The following is a 22,227-nucleotide window of genomic DNA, read 5'->3' on the forward strand; positions in this document are numbered from 1 at the left end:
CTGGGACTGAAAGGAAGGGTCTGTCGCCATTGAATCTGGACCCTCTATTACAGATTGAGGGAGCCCAATTGGTCTCTGTGGAAATGTTAATTAGTATTTTTACACTCACGTAAACACACACACTCATACAAGCACAAACGGCAGATACAATCACCATAGACATGTTGTCAATATTTTAAGGCAATACCATATTACTGTAAGAATCATGGATATATACTGTATTTGTGTCACAGACAGCTACCATGTTACTGTGACGTCTCCAAATCGTCATAGCAATTACAATATTTCAAACAGAAAGGTTTCCATGACACTAGGAAGGTTGTCATAGAAACAAAGTTATAACACTAAGGAGAGCTTTTGACCAAAGATAAGGCCTATGTTATAGGTCTGTATCTATTTACCGAGTTACTAATGTGGGTCTGTGTCGGCCTAACCCGGGCAGGAAGTGTTGCGTTCTGTTTCTGCCATGTTATCTGGGGAATTACATTTTTGATTAGATTTCATGTTTAAGAACAAAAAAAAAAATCTTACCATTCAGTAAACTGTTACGACTGTTATAATATTATTTTCAAAACAGAGCACGGTAATTTATTTTACCTGAGCAAGAATATCTTTCCATTTGGTCCGAATGGGGCCATGTGACCCGGGGTCACCTTATGTTACAGACGATAGAAGCAGAGTTTGACCATTGTAGAGGTTGTAGCCTATATGAACCTAAATACATTTTCCAAAACAAAAAATTAAGAACAACTTACTCTGGTATTTGTCCAACATCGGTCAAATGTGAAGCTTAGCACAGCACACTGCAGCATTCTTCTTGAGTGTTTGGAAGTGCATGTCAAAGTTCTGCTTGACTTACATTTCTTAAACGTGATGTCATAATGCTTTAAAGGTCTAAGAACCGAATGGTCAATCCGCCTACCATGGCCATGCAATGTTATGCAAAATGCTTTTGAATCTGTTCATAATGCTGTATTGCTCGAATTGCTTACTAGCTTACTTGAAAAAGCCCGTTGATGATTATCTAATATCTTAAATTAGCCGAGAATATACAACATTTTTGTTTAGCCTAAATTTGTAGTTTGCTAGTCCTAACGGTCAAGAGATGACGCCCAGGGGTGTAGCGGTCGACAGCGCACCCGTTGGTGCTTTTCTGCCAGAAAATACAACGCTAAATGGATTCACGCCTTTCTTTGGGACAACCTGTCCAATAATGCAATGATCTAATTGCCACTTTTCCTGAGTTTAGTTCAGTTTGGTTCCAAAAATGTTGTCACTAAGAATTTTTGAAAATAATTCCAGACTTTGTAATATTTACGGTGGTAAGATAAGTACACCATCTAGTGGTTAATCTAAAAATATTTGCCTTACTGTTATTACAGATGATGTGACGTTGATTTGATACACAGTCCTATACAGTATACACCATTGTTTTATGAACCAGGTGGTGCAAGTATTTTGAATGGTCTATCAATTAATAAATAAGTAACCAATAATAAAATACGATGAAGAACTGTATTGGAAGTTAACTGGAATAAAATCCCCTGATAGAAATGGAATAAAAGTTATTGTTATTTATAATTCGCAGCCATACTAATTTATTGTGCATCTAGAAATGTAATCTGACAGAGTAGGTACCCTCGACTCGTAGCACAGCAGTCGGCTAAAGATTATGGGGATGTGTGCATGTTGAGCCCCCTTCCCTTCCCCTGCCTATTTACATTCATCTCTGCCAGACTCCTTGGCTCAGTGCCACTCTTCTGTATTTAGCCCCAGCGGTAATCTTCACTCAAGGAATCCGCGCAAAATTCACCTCAAATCATCACGGCAACTTAAAGAAGCTAGAATTCATGTCCACCTGATCCAACACTGACTTTCAGATGATAATATGGAGAAAACGACAGCACTTAAAGGTAAAATTGATTTATTAATTTATCTTTTTATTAGTTAATTGATGTTTTTCCTAAACGTTGACGTTCCATGCGTCTTTTCCCGAGAGACCATTTTAACAGCTTTCTCTCCGATCTGATATGGTCTCCGTAATTTAGCCGAATAGTTTTTGTTGAAGGCGCACTCTTGTTAAAATAACAAACATCTTATAATTCTTAATATATCCAAGCTTAGTGACATTTCTCGCTTAGTCTATTGACAAGCACAAATTAGGTGAGACACTCAAGCTTGCTTTAACCAAGAAGTAGGCTACATGTTGTCGTTCTATTGAAGTGCATTACTATGACGGGAGGCGGAATCAAACTGACAGCATTAAAAAATCAATAATCAAAATAAACAAACGGTTCATTGGGTTGTAACACTGGAAATGTATTCTAGATTATATAAATCTGTATCATAATGTGTCGGTCATTCTACTATACCACTTCTTGCCCTATTTAGGCTACTTTGTGTGGAATGAAAGTTATGGACATCAGCAGCATTTATCAAGCGGTCACTCTGATTAACCTCAAACGTACAGGTCTTTGAGTCTCCCCTGTGATACCTACAGTGATGTAGCCTAATGGAGTTCTGGGGTAACACCTCCACCCTAACACCATTCCAGATAGTATATTATCCTGTACAATGCGTAGAATCATCAGCTTTCCTCCTGATGTCCTTGTAGCTAGGTGAGGGCAGTGTCTCCAGTGCAGGTCTGAAGAGCCCTGCTGATGAGTGAGTCACTGCCTGCCTCAGCTCTCCCACTCTCTGGAATGGTCCTTTCAGCTCTTGCTCAATGGAAATGGCCTTGTTTCCTGTGTCTCAGTTAGGCATGCCGTCTGTAAAACAGCAGTTTTACAGACGTTTTTGTTCAGGCCCACACTTTGACTACCTGGTAGAGAAGCATCATTGAGGAATCGACTGGATCAAGGCATCGTTTCTTGAGGCAAAAGACAGGAATAATCTATAACTAGGGCATTTGGAAATGGCTTTGTACTTCAGAAAAACAAAAGCCCATCGAATCCCTTATGTTAATTCTCGGGCTCGATCAACCGTACAGGATAACGTTTTCTATCCCTCCACAGTTCAGAGTTAGTTATATGTAGTGAATCACACAAGCACAGCACTGGGAGAGAGACGGGTGCATGTAGGGAGGTCAGCTGCTTTTCTTTTCATCCGTCGGTCTGAACTGACCAGATACATCCAATTACTCAGCTTCCAAATAGCGGTTCAGCTGAACGCCTACAGAGAGATCACACATTTCATCCCTTCTTTATTGGTCCATCATCACAACGCTGAGAAGGAAGGCCCAGGTGTAAGGCAAGCTGTGCTCTCCTGAGAGGGAAGAAAGGTTGAAGGAGAACCCCCTTTTTGGTCAATAAAGGAGAACATTTCTTTTTTCTGGTACCTAACGGAGGACGGAGAAATATTGGGTCTTTCAAGCTAACCCTCTTTTTCTCTTTTTCTCTCTTTCCCTCTCGCTTTCTGTTCTCTCTGTCTTCTCTCTCTCTCGCTCTCTCTAGCTCTCTTTTTTCCTTTCTACCCCTCTTCTACCTCAGCAGTATAGTGATGCCAGCACCTTGTCCAGACATGCTTACCAGTTCAGACCAGTCCCTTCCCCTCACCCCCAAACACAGCAGCCCTCCCATCTCTGGACCCAGGGGCTCCCGGGGGCCCATCAGCAGTGGCCGATCCTCCCTGTCCCTCCCTGAGCCCGAGGCCTGGCGAACCCCCAGGACCCCCAGCCCGGTGGCCCGCCAGGGCCTGGCCCAGGGCTCGCGCTCCTGCTCCCTGCAGGTGCCCCGCACCGTCCCCGAGTGCCTGGGGCTCCCTCCCCGGGCAGCCAGCTTCGACGTGTCTCCCTACGGGGGGGACGAGAGCCCGGGGTCAGTGAGCCCCCACAGCATGCTGCGGAGACGCGGGGGCCTGGTGGACCAGCGGGATGTCGTCAGGGCCCACGAGGCCCACAAGATCCAGAGCACGCCCCAGGCCCGCAGGAAAGAGTGGGAGTGAGTACGCAGGGGGGGGGGGGGTTCCCCTTCATGTGTCTGCCCAGCGCAAGGACGAGACAGGGACGGGGCGGGCGGGGGGGATAAGGGTGGACGTGCAGATGGAGCACGATGTGGATGACGACACAAACCAGTATGACTGTTAATCCTGTTTACTGGAGAGCCATGTTTTGTCATGCACTGTGTAGATGCCGCCATTTTGTGTTGAGGCAGAAAGGCGATGGCAGAGAGTGCAGCCCTGGCTGACGTGCTCCGTGTTCCATCTGAAAGCACTTGCCAGTTCATTTGACTGTGAAGTGGTCTTCATACCTGCCGACTGTTGCTGGCTGTGGTTACATCTGATGCGAAATATTAACATTATTAATGGTGAGGCTGAACATGCTTGATTGTGGAACTTTGAGATCTGTAGTCTTGCTCTGATTACCTTCTTCCAGTCACTCCAATGTGGAGTGGCACTCCATCACTGCACCCCCTCCCCCCCCCCGTTCCCCCTCTCTCCTCTCCTCTCATCTCCCTCGGCCGCCCCCATCCTCTTCACCTCCGCAGTCTCACTGCGGAGGTGAAGAACCCTGGGGTGTGAGAACCCTGCCTTTGTTTCTCTACCGTTTGTGTTCGGCATGCGTGCGTGTGTGTCTCCACACCCAGCGCACCCCCACACCCAGCGTACTCACACAGAGACACGCTCACACACACACGCACGCACACTCTCTCCCTCTTACTATTAAGCCTCTTCTACTCTCCCTCCCCCTTCTTTTTCAGTTGGGGTTTGGCTGAGTGTGTGTATTTGTGGCAGATTTCACTCAGATCTGTCAGGTATGCACTTTGTGTTTCTGTTCAAGGCTGTCCAGCAGCAGGACATTCTTTAACAAGACTTGCAGGGAGCACGTCTGGCCGATAGAGGGCACCACATAATCAAACTATAGGAAGCCGTCAGAGACCAAACATGGCAGCTGCAGCATGAGGTCATTCCAGATGGACTTCAAATAGATTGGCCGGTTGATGACTTTGTATTGACAGTGTGACAGGACCTTAGAACTATTTAAATTTGAGTGGTGTGCAGCATGCAAACATTGACTGAGGAAATCCTTGTGTTATGGGTATTCAGACCCCAGCTAGAAGCAGAACTTAGTGTTTACAGTCTTTGATGTGTAGTATTACTCCTGGTGCACTTAGACTTGCTAAATGTCCCAAACATTTTTACAAGTAGGGTGACTTTGCAGTGACATTTACTTTTATCTTAATAGTTTTTGTTTCATTTTTGCTCTGTCATAAGTAACATTTAACCATGATCAAATTGCAAGTTTGTTGCGTAGCAGAAAGATGTGTTTTTAGTGTAGGTTATGATTAATGTGTGTGTTTATGTAAGCCTTGCTTATCGCTGGAACCAAACTGACACAACTCAGGAATGAAGAGAGTCTGTTGCTTGGTAACGGAGGGAAAAAGACAACACTAAAGCCACTCCAATCAGCGCTGGGGTGAAAGCCTGCCGCCAATTACATAAATGCTCAACAGAGTTATGGCGATAAGTACAACCATTAACGTTTTAACTCATGGTGCCTGTCACCTACAGTACAGTATACCTACCCTTTAAAGAAGAGCTTATTGCTCCTAAATTCCATGAAGGAAGTTGAAGAGAAAAGTGCATCACAGTCTTTGTCAAGTTTAAAGTGAAGTGTAGCTCTGTTATGTGACTGTTCTCTTTGTAGCAGCAGAGACTGCTGTAGCCAGATCTAAATGCTTTTCTGATCTGGCTGTTACCTTGATAGAGTAGAGATGGTGTTAGACAGCATCAGACACCCGTACAGGCTACCACAGAAGTTGTTTCTCTGTTCTTCAGTGTGTAGGCTCTGAATCTTTTGATTATTGACCATTGGACACTATTTGACCATCTAAACAGACTTGGAGCTCAGCAAATTGGAATTTTCTATTTGCAAACGGAATATTGCAAATGGATCACATCCAGCTGTGCTGCTGCTGTGTGCTGCTGCTGTGTGCTGCTGCTGTGTGCTGCTGCTGTGTGCTGCTGCTGTGTGCTGCTGCTGTGTCCTGCTGTGTGCTGCTGCTGTGTGCTGCTGCTGTGTGCTGCTGCTGTGTTCTGCTGTGTGCTGCTGTGTGCTGCTGCTGTGTCCTGCTGTGTGCTGCTGTGGTGTGCTGCTGTGTGCTGCTGCTGTGTGCTGCTGCTGTGTCCTGCTGTGTGCTGCTGTGTGCTGCTGCTGTGTGCTGCTGTGTGCTGCTGCTGTGTGCTGCTGCTGTGTCCTGCTGTGTGCTGCTGCTGTGTGCTGCTGCTGTGTGCTGCTGTGTGCTGCTGCTGTGTCCTGCTGTGTGCTGCTGTGGTGTGCTGCTGTGTGCTGCTGTGTGCTGCTGCTGTGTCCTGCTGTGTGCTGCTGCTGTGTGCTGCTGCTGTGTGCTGCTGTGTGCTGCTGCTGTGTGCTGCTGTGTGCTGCTGCTGTGTGCTGCTGTGTGCTGCTGCTGTGTCCTGCTGTGTCCTGCTGTGTGCTGCTGCTGTGTGCTGCTGTGTGCTGCTGCTGTGTGCTGCTGTGTGCTGCTGCTGTGTCCTGCTGCTGTGTCCTGCTGTGTGCTGCTGCTGTGTGCTGCTGCTGTGTCCTGCTGTGTGCTGCTGCTGTGTGCTGCTGCTGTGTCCTGCTGTGTGCTGCTGCTGTGTGCTGCTGTCTGTCTGCCTCGTAGGCCAGGAAGGCAGCCTTGACATGCTGTGTTGAAAGGGTTTCTTCTGGAGGACAGACAGATTTCTGTAGGAAGAGGTTGCTATTGTGCAACATGCCTTTTGTTGGCAAAATGAAAAGAACAGAGCAGAAATTCAAGCGAGCTGGGTCGCTATGGAAACCACTGTTAAGAAATGAAAAGGGAAGTAATGATGATAGAAATTGACAAATATTTGAGACCGACAGAGGATGTTTCTTTGGGGTGTTCTTAATGTTTGAGTTTTCATATAAAACATCTAATTGTCCCATGGAATGGTTTCCCCTGAAAAGTTATGGACTTTATGATATAGTACCTGACTTTGGTGTTTGTTTCGTTCACTTTCTCCCAATTCTGTCTTTTTCTCTCTTTCTTTCTGTGTTTTTTCTCCTTCTCTTGCTTTTTTGTTTTACCTTTTGAAACAGAATCGAAGAACAGGTCCGTGCTACAAAACTGCTCTCTCTCTCTCTCTCTCTCTCTCTCTCTCTCTCTCTCTCTCTCTCTCTCTCTCTCTCTCTCTCTCTCTCTCTCTGTCTTTCCCAGTGTCTTTGCCCCATGATGAGTAAACACATACTTACTTGTCTCCTATAGGTTGATTATGTTTCTGTTATTTTGTCTATACAGTATTGGCCTGTTATGTCAGTATCCTCCTGCCTACACAGAACTGATTCACACTGATAAATACAACACTGTAAGTTGAAGGATAGCTCAAGCTTCATTTGACAAAATGCTTTCAGGAATATTATTTTTTTATGTTTATAATGAGATGAGGTACTCAAAGACAGGAGTTGACTGATTAAAATCAATCTCTCCTCTCTAAACAAGTTATGTGTTTGATGAAATGGTCCTAACTCTTGAATATTCCCACAGTGGCCCTTAGTGGACAAAATGATATGTCAATACATACTATACATAAAGTCATGGTAATATCATTCCTACTGGTGTGTGTGGGTGGGCGAGTGTGTGTTTGTGTGTGAGAGAGAGACAGACGGAGAGAACGAGCAGTAAGGTGTGTGATGTGGTCATTTTGATAAGAGTCACAGCACCAGTCTCTGTAGGGAGGCGTGGAGGGTGACAGATGGAATGATTGAGTCTGGTCGCCAAATGAGGTCTTGTTCACACTTTGAGTGTGTGTGAGCGTGTGTGTGTGTGTGTGCGCGCGCGCAAAATCCTCAGCTTTTTCTCCTCCCCCTTTGAAAAGAGAGCAGGCTTGAGATCTATTTCATGATCTATTTATATTTCCGACATATTTCTCTGATATTAGCACAATGACCCGTTTTTTTGAAAACATGTTAATAGTACAAGTGGGTCTCCATGAATGAAAATGCATCAATCCTCTGACTTTTGAAGTATTATGATGTGGGGCTATGTTCATAGCGACTGGGCTGCTATGTTCATATAGCGACTGGGCCAAGAAAACTTGTCCATATCATCTTGCCCCCCCCCCCCCCCCCCAAACCTTAAAAAAACATTCAAAAATGGTCCAGTTGATTGCAAGCTTTTCACAAGATCGGACAAAGTTTTACACTTGAGATGTGGTTTTGAAGACAAATAGATAATCTTTGTTCAAGCATTGTTATATCACTGTAATGTAGACAATCCATGTAGGCTGTGCTCTGTTTTTTAAATATTCGTGCAGCCTACACATTGATTGACACACAGATATTTCCGTATTTCTTTATTCATTTATTCTTCTCTGCTGAATGAGATTAAAATGAGGTGGAGTGGTCGTAATGGATTTAATTCCATATCCCCACGTAAAGGCTATTTACAGAAACAGTCAATTTTGAGAAAATGTCAGTATTCATCATGTAAAAGGTAGATTGCCATGACAACGGAACACTACTTTTTCCCCATCTCTTCTAATTCCCATTCAGATGAATTTTTTTAAATTACTGTAGTGAAATAGCATACGTGGGAGGGGGCTGCGCATCGTTTGCATGAGCGTGATGTCTGTCTCGATCAGTTGGGAAACAGGTGTTAACATTGACAGATCAGCGAAGAGCGCGCTTATGAAATCAAGCGTATTCGATACAGACAGTTTCATATGCCTGATTCATTTACTGCAAGTGGATACATGTCTGTGAACATAGTTTTGGAATATACCAAGTGATGGTCACCTGGGATAAACACTCGCCTTATGCACGTCTATTCGCAATTCAAGAAGATGCCTAGTCTAAAGTTTGTGGAAGCAAACGTTCGATCAGTCGGTTTGAAGATGAACTAGTTCAGAATAGGTCTTACGATGTACTAAATTGAATTTCGATTGTGTAAGGAAGTGTCAATGGGAATCTCGATGGAACGTTTACCTGTTGTTACCTGAACATATAACGGCGTGCTCATTTCATCACAAAACTTGTTGGCAGAAGTACTGCTCCTTACTGCGTCTTTTTCACCAACCCTACCTGATGGATATTGATAGTAAAGTTGAACAGTTTACATAACCGAAATATTATTTGGATTAATAGATTTCTTTTTAAAAGGCCTTACTAAAAAGATTTGACCGGAATGCATTTTTTTATGGAATGAGACTGCAACTTTTGGGATATCTGTGCGCTCTAAATCGGCTGCCAATGGATTAAGACATCAAAACATTTAGCCAGTGTTATCATTATTTTCTTCCTAGAATGGCTCGTTTTGGAGACGACGTTCCGAACACCATGGATTCCGGGGAGGGGGATCCAGAGCGCGGGGGAGACGGTCAGGACGCCGCTTCAGGTGGGATGTCAGGGTCGCTGAAACAAGCCAAAGCGCAAAGAGCGCGCACCATGGCACTCTATAACCCTGTTCCCCATCGGCAGAACTGCCTCACCGTCAACAGATCGCTCTTTATATTCGCCGAGGACAATTTCATTAGGAAATATGCTAGGAGGGTGATAGAATGGCCATATCCTTTTCCCAAAATAAAAGTTTGTGGGTGCGTTAGTGTCACTATGCAACTTGTGATTTCTCATTCGCATTTTTTGAAGGTGTCCCCATACATAACGGGTTGTCAATTTGTGATCTTACATAAGTGATACAGCACAATTAGTCAACTTTTTAAATGTTTTATCTTTGCAATCCGTTTCTGGTTGTGATTAATCAGCAATAGCTGTGTCTGTTCAATGTGTGTGTTGTGTCTGACAATCATTTGTAAGTTAAGTTGACATTTCTATCATCATAAGGGGAATGAGAACTGTTATTGTGGCAACTTTGAGCATGTCTTAAAATCAGTCTTGAGGCTAGCTAAGCTTGGTTGAGCACAGTACCTTCTGATCACACACAGTTTGTTGTCAGTTAGGGCTCTGTTAAGGCAGCAGGCTAGGTGAGAGATGATCTCTTGGAACAGCTCTGCATACAGTGGGAGGTGGATGTAGGCATAACTCTCAGCCTACACTTTGGAACATGAACTTGGGCATGCGTGGGTATCAGGACAGAAGCGTGGTCTCTCGAGTTCCTCTCTGGTAGTGTCGAGGCATACAACTGCACGTGTCCTCACCAAATCACCTTCAGTGCGAGATAGAATCCACACACGTTCCCTGGACACCTTTGGCGCCGTCCACATATAGCAAACCACCACAGGCCTCTGGGAGGGTTTCCACAACGTTGTTGTGTACCTGCTCTGCAGGGAGACTTTGCGGATGTGAAGCTGGGTGGCTCTGTTGCTTTCAGGCATTGGGTATCTGAGGTTGTGTTGCTGTGCGGCTGTAAGTGCTCTAATCTGTTTGGGTGGGAGGCTTGCAGTGTTGAGTTCTAGAGGTCAGAGGTGTGCTGTGAGTCGTGAGTGTTGGCATGCTCTGTGACCGCAAGATATTCAAGTGTCACTTTCTCTGTGTTGCCTGTGTTTGGGACTGAAACCAAATATTTCTCTGTCGCCATTTCTGAAGTTCTGAAGTGGTTAGAGAGCGATATTGTGGAGCCTTCTCTAGATCCGCTATTTTTGACCAGTTTGAGTGGTGGAGATGCAGACTTGTCAATGTGAGTCACTAGAAACCCCTGAGGGTCTCCATCACAGGCCTACTCAGTGAGCTAATGACACCATTTCCACTCGAGTCAAGAATGTAATAATTCAGGAGAAAGGGTTTGATACAGGAATTCATAGCAATGAGAAACAGGCACAAACTCTCTCACACACGTATGTGCACATACACATATGTGCACATACACATTAGAAAGCGTCTGGTACAGGTATTTGTATGACACACACAGACGGCCTACTCTAACAAACACACTATCTCTCTCTCTCTCTCTCTCTCTCTCTCTCTCTCTATCTCTCTCTCTCTCTCTCAAACACACATACACACGGCACACTGTGTGTGTATAGTTTCCAATGCAATTTGGTATGTAGACAATGTGAGTCACGTTGATAGCTGTATTCCAGAGGTCCTATTAGAGGGCTCTGCCTGGGGAGTTAGCCTGCTGGGAAGCCGCTCTCTCAGGCCAGAGGGACGTTGGAGCACTCTTTCCATCCTCCTATGAAGCATTAAAAGCAGGTTGCCATGGTTACTCCATCCCCTCACGCACAGTGTCTCCAACGGTAGCGTATTTGCAACGGTTCTTCATTCCTCTGTTCCATCATCTTAATCATCCATCGAATGATGATGTTTACTCATGCTATACCACCACGGCCTGACGCCACCATGCATGACGTGAGCTCTCGGTGTGTGTGTCACGTGGTGTGTCGTGTGCAATACATGAACACAGCTTGTGACCTTGACCCTGGCCCTTTACGCCGTTCGAGTACATGATCCTGGCCACCATCACAGCCAACTGCATTGTGCTGGCCCTGGAGCAACACCTCCCTGGAGAAGACAAGACGCCCATGGCCAAACGTCTGGTGAGGAACGCCCCTGCCGGCGACAGACACACAGTACTGACCCATGCACATCCATGCACGCGGCCAACGCGCACGCAGGCACGCACTGATACAGACGACGATGTAGACACCATCACGTAGGGGTTTTGCGTATGGGTTGCTCACGCATTATAGGGGTACCTATCTATGCCCCCTGTGTACCCATGATACAGTTGTCCCTGCATGTGTGTGTGTGTACAGGAGAAGACGGAGCCTTACTTTGTTGGGATCTTCTGCTTGGAGGCGGCGATCAAGCTGCTGGCCCTGGGCTTTGTGTTCCATAAAGGCTCCTACCTGAGGAACGGCTGGAACGTCATGGACTTCATCGTGGTGCTCAGCGGGTGAGTTCTCTGTCCAGGTCGCTCACTGCTCCAGTCTCTCCCTGCCCCATTCTCTCCCTGCTCTGGTCTCCCCTACCCTCCAGGGTGGGGGAGACCAGAGCGTGATGTTCTCAGCAGATGTTCTCAGCAGACTGGGCTGAAACCGTCTGCAGACTTGTGTACATGCCATGGTGGTAGTTGTTGCTGTTACCGTCAGAAGAGGTTGGAGAGTACACTGTTGTCTCCTTTCAAGGTGGATGGATGGATTCTCACTGTCCATCAGTAGACGCCTGGCTTGTTGTTTCACATTGGAAGCTTTAATGTTTGACATGAATAGTTAGCAGTACATGGGAGTTGTCTAATTAAAGAATGTTTAACAGGCACAGTCGCCGTTACCTGTTCTTGACATGGTTTGCACACGACTATGTGTGCGTGTGTCTCATCTCATACAGCCACTGTGGGTGTGAGTATGCTTCCATTGCTCAGTGTGGTTTTGCAGTCAGAGGAGAGGTGGGTGGGTAAGTGGATTGGCAGTCGTGTCTAAAACCTGTTTCGTTTAGCCCCCAGGACCTCTGTCGAATAAATGTAAATGTAGCCATGGAGATTTCAATGCTAAAGGAGCGCGAGAGAGGGATGAGAGGAGAAGAAGAGAGACATGGAAAAGAAAGACAATGAAAAAAAGAGAGAGGTGGAGAGGCAGACAGCTCTGTTGTCCCTCACAGGACTCAGTTCATTTATTCAGGTGTTTGCACAGTTATGCGCCGGCCATCAAGTGAACACGACAGACGAGGGGTCTGTTGTCTATGGTTAACGGTACGAAGACTATTCAGGGAAGATAGCTGTTGGCATGTTGACTTCTCATTTCACCCCAACACCCACGTCAGTTCCTCTCCACTCTCTCGCACTGAATGCACTTACATAAAAGGAACAGCATCACGTTGACAGAGCAACGAGAACAGGTCCAAGCTGAACAGATGCTCCAGCTCTGTGTGGCAGCTTTCCCCGGGCTCGTACGGGGGGTCAGAGTGTCGACTGAAGCGAATTAAGGAGGTCACTGACAGAGAAGGACAGGAATCGGGGATTTTCAGGAGCCATGGGAGATGTTGATGTACTGTAGTTGGCAAATGTGCAACTGTGCGGTTTCTGGAATCTTCTAAAGCATGCTCTGTTCATGCTCATGCTCAGGAAGCTGTCAGTGCTGGAGGTGGTTATGTCAAACTAGCTGTCAGCAGTCATCTGTAGTCAGTTTCTTGACTGAGAGACATCTCTGGTTCGGGTGTGTGTGTGTTTGTGTGTGTGTGTGGGGGGGGGGGGGGGGTAGATACAGTTGGTGTGTGTATGGATGCCCCCCTCCCTCTGTAGTGCTAGAGTCCAGGGAGTTCACAGAGTCTGATGGAGAGTCGACTACTTAGGCAGGCTGTTTCCATGTTGAACAAAGAGTCATCTGGTTCATGTGGAAGATAGGTGGACCACTGAGTCTCTGTGCCCCCATGGTGCACTAGCACAAACACCATCTGGTAAACATGAGAGTGGCTAGAGTGTGTGTGTGTGTGTATATGACTGTGTGTGTCAGTGTGTGTGTGTATGACTGTGTGTGTGTTTCGTGCCATTGTCGCTGCTGCATAGCTGTACTCCATATGGAGGGCATCTGGGTGAAGCTAGATTTGTGTGAATCATAACTATTTATTTGAGTTTTAAACTGCTAGTAAGCGCACCAGTGTGACCTGTATTTTCCTTTTTGTCATCACAAATTGTCATGTTATGCAGCTATGTATAGCATAGCACTCTATGATTAACTGGAGATGTTACTTGGCAACGCTCCACATTAGCTGTCTGTAGTTACGCTCCAAAGTTATGATACAAACCATCAGTCGATATTCCACATCCAGTTAATCAAGAGATGGTTGATCATTGTTCCATGGAATGTTTGAAGACCGTTCTGAAGTACTTAATTATCTGAAATGAAATAATTAAAGTCAAAGTTAGCATGAATATTAGACAATATTATACAGGGACACCATTGCATCTGTGTGGGAGATGAAATGATATCTGGAAAATAGTAAATATAATTATTTCAACAAAAAGGGGGAAATATGACTTCTAACGTGTAGTGCAGGGTCCCCTTAGGCTTTAATAAACTGCTACTCTACTCCACTCTAAGCTCCTGTCCGTTAGTTTATACTGTGAGAGGAACTTATGCTCTGTGACCTGGATTCCCTTCTCTCCTGCAACATATTTTGGGGTGACACACATGTTGGCCCATAGCACAGTCTGACTAGAGTAAGTAAGTCAGACTTAAAAGAGAAAGCACACATGTATCACAGAGGCCGTCTGGGAATGAAAACAAGGCCACTGGGCCAACTCTGGTGGCTCTCATTCCATCAGAAATTAATGAATAGCTGGAAGCTAATCTGTGGGGACACAGAGCTCAATTAACATTCATTTAGCGGATGGTGGCAAAAAAACAAACGTCAGTCGCCTCAGACCGGCCAACACAAAATCCTATTTGAATCTCCGGGATTCCAAAAATGGTCAATTATAGCCCCCAGGAAACAAGTATGGCACCGGTGGATTTGGCGTCTTTGATTAGCACCGTCTCGGAGGACCTTAAAACTGTTACTCCACTTCTGAAGCTACAGGTTCACACTGTGTACAACCTGTGTCTTCTGAAGCTACAGGTTCACACTGTGCACAACCTGTGTCTTCTGAAGCTACAGGTTCACACTGTGCACAACCTGTGTCTTCTGAAGCTACAGGTTCACACTGTGCACAACCTGTGTCTTCTGAAGCTACAGGTTCACACTGTGCACAACCTGTGTCTTCTGAAGCTACAGGTTCACACTGTGCACAACCTGTGTCTTCTGAAGCTACAGGTTCACACTGTGCACAACCTGTTTGTAGGTCAGAGGGATTCTCCCGCCACCTCGGACTTGCTCCCAGCAGGCCTCTTGGCACGGAATTGGTGTGTGTGCGTGTACTAATCAGTCTGAATGACAGATTAGTTAACCAACCCACACCCTGCTCTGCTGTCCTTGTTACAGAGTGTGACACTTTACTAAAAATGATGCTCTTTAGCCGTGATGAATAATTGATGTGGATGGCTGTTCTAAATGATTTATTAGCCATCCGGCACCAAGACAGCTAGTCAAGAGTAAGACAGGCCACACCAGAGCAACGCCGCTCCACACTGTAAATTGCGTGTGTGTGCGTGTGTGTGTGTGCATGTATTGAGGGAAAGTGACCTGTACTGGCCTGGTCTCACACACAGCTCTGTGGTAACTCTCTGTCTACCCTGCATTCTCAGTGTAGTGTGTCTAGTTGAACTTTTCACGAAACCAACTGATAGGGAATTTAGCAGTAACACTATTTTTGACCATGGGGACCCATAAGTGTTTCTAAATGAGGGTTTCAGTGGTCTAATTTCTAATCTTGCTCTAATGATTGAACTGGATAAACAATGGATAATGGTCTCTTGTGATCACATGGTCTTTGGGAAAACAAAGACCAAGCTATTTATTGTGTGACTAACAGTGAATAAACGACTCTCGTTTGTTAATCCTTGCGGAACCAAACTCCCGTTTTGTTTTATGGACAGACAATAACGGGATAACAAATGGGTAATCTACTGGCTTACCTTCAAGTCATCTAGCACTTTGAATGGGTAGATTAAATGATTTTGTCTTTCGCCACTGAAGTTCCGAGCTGAAGCTGAGGAATAGGTCTGTGATTGATGGTCAGTGAATGTGTCATGCTAGAATACACAAAAGCCACCCACTGCCTGCCTCTGTCTTTCATCAAGCTAGTATCTAGAAAGCCTGTGCAAAGCGTGTCATGTGCACTTCCGCTTCAACAATGGAATTTGGGTCTGTACCAGGCAGTATGCAGACTTCTTTAGTTCAGTGTCCACACATAATGCTACACAACGTGATGTTGAGCACTCTGTTTCTCTCGCTCGCTCGCTCTCCTTTTCTCTCTTTCTCTCTAGTGTTGGGTGGTTTTCACCGTGTAGGTGGAGGTGTGTGGGTGAGGCCACATTCTGTTCACGTAATGAATTCCGCCTCTTTAAAGTCCGTTTCGTACAACCCAGTGTAACATATTGAGCCTGGAAAAGCAGATCAGCTACTTGCAGTACTGTGACACGCCAACATGGAGGCAACATGCCTCATCGGTGTGGTAGCCCTTGTTCATCCAGATCTCCTAGCTGTCCTACTGGTGTTTTCAGATGCGGATTTGCTTAGCTGTTGTTATTTGTAGCAGCTAAATATGGATGTCTTCCACATTTAATAGTGGTTCTGAGCCTAATGCTAAATATCATTAGAAAATACATATTTGTTTTGGTTTTTTGTTGTTGTTAATCCACCAATTTTCCATGGTGGCACTGTACTAGGCTCTTACTCTTACAGAGTGTGGAGCCAAACAGATATTCGTTACTGTATATGGTCTGGAGAGATTCTCAGTCCTTATCAGCTTTGATTTAGCAGAGCCCATTGTTCACCATGTTAGATGGTTACAGACTCCCACGCCCCTCAACTCTCTCTCTCTCTCTCTGCTCTCTCTCTGCTCTCTCTCTACTCTTTCTTTTGCTCTCTCTCTCTGTGCTCTCTTTCTGCTCATCTTTTGCTCTCTCTTTCTCTGCTCTCTCTCTGATCTCTCTGCTCTCTCTCTCTCTCTCTCTGATCTCTCTGCTCTCTCTCTCTGTGCTCTTCTCTCTCTCTCTCTCTCTCTCTCTCTCTCTCTCTCTCTCTCTCTCTCTCTCTCTCACTTTGCGTGGGCTTAAATTTGAGTTCCTGCCATGTGCTTTCTGCCCCCCTCCTCACACACACACACACACACACACACACACACACACACACACACACACACACACACACACACACACACACACCCTCTCCCACACTTCCAAGTTCTATCTACTCATGTGTGTGTGTATATGTGTGTGTGTGTGTGTGTGTGTCCATGTGTGATCCCTCTTTATGCCGTCTCATAGTCCACCATTCAGAACACTATCCGAAGCTTAAAACCAATCTGTGTTGAAACAGCATAACGATTTGTTTACTGTCCTGTGGTTTTCACCATTGGGTATTTTTCACTGTGGAAAAGGACTATACTCTTGCCTCCAGTTGGAGGGAATGTTGTTTTCAGAGATTGTGTGCGTAGGCGGAAGGCTGTCAATATGTGTGTGGGTGGATGTGAGTGGAAAATGCCCGTAAGGTGTATCGAATTGTATTCTGTTTATCTCCAGCCTCAAAATTGTAATACATTATTTAGTTGATTCTATGTTTTCCGTAAAATAAAGCTGGACGTGCCAAGTGTTGAGAAAAGGGACATTTAATTCATTACATTTCTACAGCTTAAACTAGACCCCCACCTTAAAAAGAACACAACTTTTTATATTTCTCATCGGTTACTTGTTACCTTTCAGAGTTATTACAATGATCCCAACGAAGATGCTGCAGGAATACAAAAGATATTCAAATGTCATGTTTACACACAACCCAAGGTATAGATGTGGTAGACATACAATGTATGCATGAATGTGTGTGTGCGTGAATGTGTGTGCGTGAATGTGTGTGTGTTTGTGTGTCCGCAGCATCCTAGCCACTGCGGGGGCTCATATGAACATTCCAGTGGACCTGCGCACCCTGAGGGCAGTCAGAGTCCTGAGGCCTCTCAAACTGGTGTCTGGGATCCCCAGTGAGTAGCACACTCACCTGAACACACACACACACACACACACACAGCACAAGCAGCACACACACAGCACACACTGTGGAACAATGTCAGCCAAGGGCACCTTCACATCCCTTATGTAAGCATTTGAGTCCACTGTGTGTACGTATGTGCGTGTGTGTGTATGCCCCCAGGTCTGCAGATTGTTCTGAAGTCCATCATGAAGGCCATGGTTCCTCTGCTCCAAATCGGCCTGCTCCTCTTCTTCGCCATCCTCATGTTCGCCATCATCGGCCTGGAGTTTTACAGCGGCAAGCTGCACCACACCTGCCTGCCCACTGCTGACATCCTGGGTACTGACTAGCTGTGTCTCACGCCTCATGTCCCCTGCCCTCCACACACACACAGACAAACACGTATGCACACATGCACACGTACAGCCAAACAAAGTAAGACTTTCTCAGGCTGTGAGACCTGACTCTCTCAGGCTGTGAGACCTGACTCTCTCAGGCTGTGAGACCTGACTCTCAGGCTGTGAGACCTGACTCTCAGGCTGTGAGACCTGACTCTCTCAGGCTGTGAGACCTGACTCTGCTTCCTTCTCTAAGGCTGTGAGACCTCGACTCACTCAGGCTGTGAGACCTGACTCTCTCAGGCTGTGAGACCTGACTCTCAGGCTGTGAGACCTGACTCACTCAGGCTGTGAGACCTGACTCTCTCAGGCTGTGAGACCTGACTCTCTCAGGGACCTGAGGCCTCCCATGACACTCTCTTTGTCTTCATGTTTTGAACTCAGATGACCTCACATGTCCATGTCCTTTGTCTTCAGCAGAACTCGTGTCCCTGATTCTTCATCACAAACCCTCCCCACTGTCAGTGGGGTTAGTTATAGGCTTTCACCTTTCTTCGGCGAAGACGTCGAATTTCCTTGTTTCTCACGAAGGAGAGTTTGATAGATTATGATAGCAGCAAGCCAAAGGTATTATTAACGCTGTGCACCCGCAGGGACGATGGCCTGCCTTTTAATTAGCCAGCCGCCCCACTGTAATCACACAGACCCAAAATGGTGTTTAATCCTGTCTGTGGCCAGAGCAACACAAGCAAACATCAGCCTACAGGAAAGACACATACCCAGATAACTGTCTGCTTGTTGCAGTTTATGGCCCCACACCTTCCTAGTTTCCAAGTGCACCCAAACATTTTTAAACACTTTCAACAAACTTTTAAACAAACCATCTCTACCTCCCCTGTGACCCCCCCCCCCACATCAGACAACGAGACGGTGGACACGTCCGAGGCAGAGTTTGCGTGCGGCGTGCGGAGGTGCCCTGACAAGTACGACTGCAACGGCAGCTGGATTGGTCCCAACGACGGCATCACCCAGTTCGACAACATCCTGTTCGCCGTGCTCACTGTCTTCCAGTGCATCACCATGGAGGGCTGGACGGCCGTGCTCTACAACGTGAGTCCCAGCACACACACACACACACCTTCTGTCACACAGACTCAGGTTCTGCATCAACACCCGGATCATTTGCAATGTTCTGTATTACTCAACAGAACCTGGACTGCATGTTACTGTGTCTGTAACTGCAGATACTACAAACAGCAAACACTCCTCATTCCCCTCCCTTTCTATAACATTTATAAAAGTTGTTTTTACTACACTAACTGCAGGCTTATTACAGATTAAGAGTGATATTTTTTGGGGGGGAATTTTTTTAGGCAAATGATGCTCTGGGATCCACGTTCAACTGGATGTACTTCATCCCCCTCATTATCATCGGGTCCTTCTTCGTTCGTCAACCTGGTTCTGGGAGTCCTCTCTGGGTGAGCCACCTCCTCCCCCCCTCTTCCTCCTCCCCCTCCTCCTCCCCCCCTCTTCCTCCTCCTCCCCCCCTCCTCCTCCTCCTCCTCCTCCTCCTCCTCCTCCTCCTCCTCCTCCTCCTCCTCCTCCTCCTCCTCCTCCTCCCCCTCCCCCCCTCCTCCTCCTCCTCCTCCTCCACCTCCTCCCCCCCTACTCCTCCTCCTCCCCCCCTCCTCCTCCCCCTCCTCCCCCTCCTCCTCGTCCTCCCCCTCCTCCTCCTCCTCCCCCCCCCTCCTCCTCCTCCTCCTCCTCCCCCTCCTCCTCTCTGGGTGAGCCACCCCCTCCCCCCCTCCTCCTCCTCCCCCTCCTCCTCCCCCTCCTCCTCCTCCCCCCCTCCTCCTCCTCCTCCTCCTCCTCCCCCTCCCCCCCTTCCTCCTCCCCCTCCTCCTCCCCCTCCTCCTCCTCCCCCCCTTCCTCCTCCCCCTCCTCCTCTCTGGGTGAGCCACGCAACTGGAGGCTTTGTACAGTCTGTGTGTGTGTGTGTCTATCTATTTGTGGGTGTGTCTATCTATTTGTGGGTGTGTCTATCTGTTTGTGGTTGTTTGTGTCTGTGAACATGGTACGTTTAGGTGCATTGACACAGTGATGACCATTGGGCTGAATGTCCACTCCTGTGTAGGGAGTTTGCCAAAGAAAGGGAGAGGGTGGAGAACAGGCGGGCCTTCATGAAGCTCAGACGTCAGCAGCAGGTGGAGAGAGAGCTGAATGGGTACCGAGCCTGGATAGACCGAGCAGGTACTGGACACCACACCACACAATGCTGCTACGCTAATGCTAGCATGCTCACATTTGCACCATAAAACAAACTAGTACACACCGGGAGGAGAAAGTGTCATCACTGAGGCTCATCACTTGTGACTCCAGTACAATGGAGATGGCACAAGATAAATTACTTGATGTAATTACATTAGGGAACATTAATGAAAAAATTAGCAAATGTTGATATTTCGAGAGGCCATATGTTTGGATGACATCTACTAGGGAGAATCCGACTCTGAGTCTCTGTTGATGGGTTCCTAGTTTGACTATCGTATTGGTGCTACACGGTGGGTTTGGTGGGTTTAAAGGAGCTATGTGGAACTGCACAGTGCTATAATGGCAATCTACAGTATCCATCTCCCACGCAATGAGAGGTTGAGAGGAAGGTGAGACTGACTCACTGACTCAAGTATGTATGTGTGTGTGTGTGTGAGCATGCGCGCGCGTGCGTGCGTGTGACAGAGAGAAAGAGCGAGCATGAAGTAAAAGACATAGATCGCCTGTATATGTGTGCGTGTTTGTGTGTGTGTGGGGTGTATGGAAAGTGAGTGAGTGTAGGCATTAGTCATAGAAATCCATAAGTGCCGTGTCTCTGAAGGGGGTTGTTCAGGGCCCTCAGAGTGAGAAGTTGGCTGCTGGTGCTGCAGGATGTCCTACCTGTGCCTCCCTTTCCTCTTGGAGCATTGCCCCCCCATCCCCAGGGCTGGACTGGGACAAAAAAATGGCCCTGGCATTTTTGATCAGACCGGCCCGCCACAGTCGGTCGGACACCAACCACCAGTACACCAAAAGGGTTAAGAGATGTGATTGGGCCAGCCCATTGTCAGTATGGAAAATTAACCAATGGGCCGCTGTCCCTGCTTTATAGGCCAGTCGTTGGCCAATTTTAAGTTGATAAAAAAAAAAAATGATATAAAAGATTTATATATTAAATATCATATCGGCCCCAAGTGTGTCAGCCCACCGGGCATGTGCCCGGATTGCCAGATTACTAGTCCAGGCCTGCCCATCCCCCAAAACAAACCTATCAGAACCACAGAATGATTCAACATTAAAGATTCAAGATATTTATTGTTATGTATACGGTTTAACAAAATTACTCTGTACTTTGAAATTCTTATCGTGCAATGTACTCCTTCCACATAGTTACAATAAAAACACTTAAAAGAGAGAAACATATATAAATATACAGTAAACTAAAATAAGGCACATAAATTACGTTTTCCTGAGTGTTAAAGTGCATTGTTGCAAATATCGCAAGTCATGGTTCAGTATGTGTGTGTCTGTGTGCGCGTGTGTGGAGCCTAATGCCAGACTTTTGCATTTGACATTTTCCTTTGTACATTATGTTTTTGAAGCAATGAAATCCTCATGAAATCCTCAGACTCTATTGACACTGTGTATATGGAGTGATTCTGTGTTTACCATTAATTCATTTTTTTTTACAGAGGAGGTTATGCTTGCTGAGGAGAACAAAAACTCTGGGAGGTCTGCCTTAGACGGTAGGAACATCCAAACTGCCGATATTTAGCTCTGTCAACCTGTTAATTTGCGTTATCTTGCTTTGTACAGTTGACCCTGTGACCTGTTTGACTGCATCCTGTTTCTCTCCCAGGAACATAAACCTCCTGAAAGGCTTATCCCCCTTCATTAACAGATAATTAACTTTCCAGAGAAAACACTGCTAAAGGACAGTCCGTTTACTCTGATAGTTCTGGACATCATTGTTGTCTTGGTAACAGACACGTGGCTTGGCATATGACTGCTGTGATGAAGGCTGTTTGCAAGTTTTCCTGTTGGTTTACTCCCATCTTTTTAGCTTTTCAAGCTAGGCGTATGTCGGCCATCAATATGCACTGTTTTCCTCCGTTACTGTATCATTATCGTATTGCTTCCCGGTTTGTTTGCACGCATACCATCTGGGATGGGATCATACACATCTGTTGTCCCAAGTGTTTCTATACTATGTAATTCGAGACCGCGTGTGCTTGTCTCATAATTCTCCGGACTGTTCAGTGCTGAAGCGAGCCACGAGCAAGAAGAGCGCGACGCGTCGAGGTGGTCCTGGAGACGACAAGCATGCAGAGATGTGTACTGCAGGTGAGGAGGGAGCCACACCCACCTTCTTCCGTTCCGCTGCCT

The 22,227-nt window shown here is 46.4% G+C and overlaps 1 protein-coding gene across 1 annotated transcript in view; it reads left to right on the forward strand.

Annotated features, from left to right (window-relative positions):
• Positions 1-3,519: 3,519 nt before the first annotated feature.
• The window catches only part of cacna1eb (calcium channel, voltage-dependent, R type, alpha 1E subunit b), a 36,347-nt gene continuing 17,639 nt past the window's right edge, over positions 3,520-22,227 (forward strand). Inside the window, 12 exon segments of the mRNA XM_067253726.1 lie at positions 3,520-3,938; positions 9,262-9,522; positions 11,346-11,451; positions 11,671-11,810; positions 17,380-17,483; positions 17,654-17,812; positions 18,731-18,921; positions 19,185-19,259; positions 19,261-19,289; positions 19,946-20,061; positions 21,534-21,587; positions 22,102-22,185. Of these exon segments, the coding sequence (XP_067109827.1) occupies positions 3,520-3,938; positions 9,262-9,522; positions 11,346-11,451; positions 11,671-11,810; positions 17,380-17,483; positions 17,654-17,812; positions 18,731-18,921; positions 19,185-19,259; positions 19,261-19,289; positions 19,946-20,061; positions 21,534-21,587; positions 22,102-22,185 (1,738 nt within the window).

Source organism: Osmerus mordax, chromosome 16 (assembly GCF_038355195.1).
Source record: "Osmerus mordax isolate fOsmMor3 chromosome 16, fOsmMor3.pri, whole genome shotgun sequence".
NCBI classification, from domain to species: domain Eukaryota; kingdom Metazoa; phylum Chordata; class Actinopteri; order Osmeriformes; family Osmeridae; genus Osmerus; species Osmerus mordax.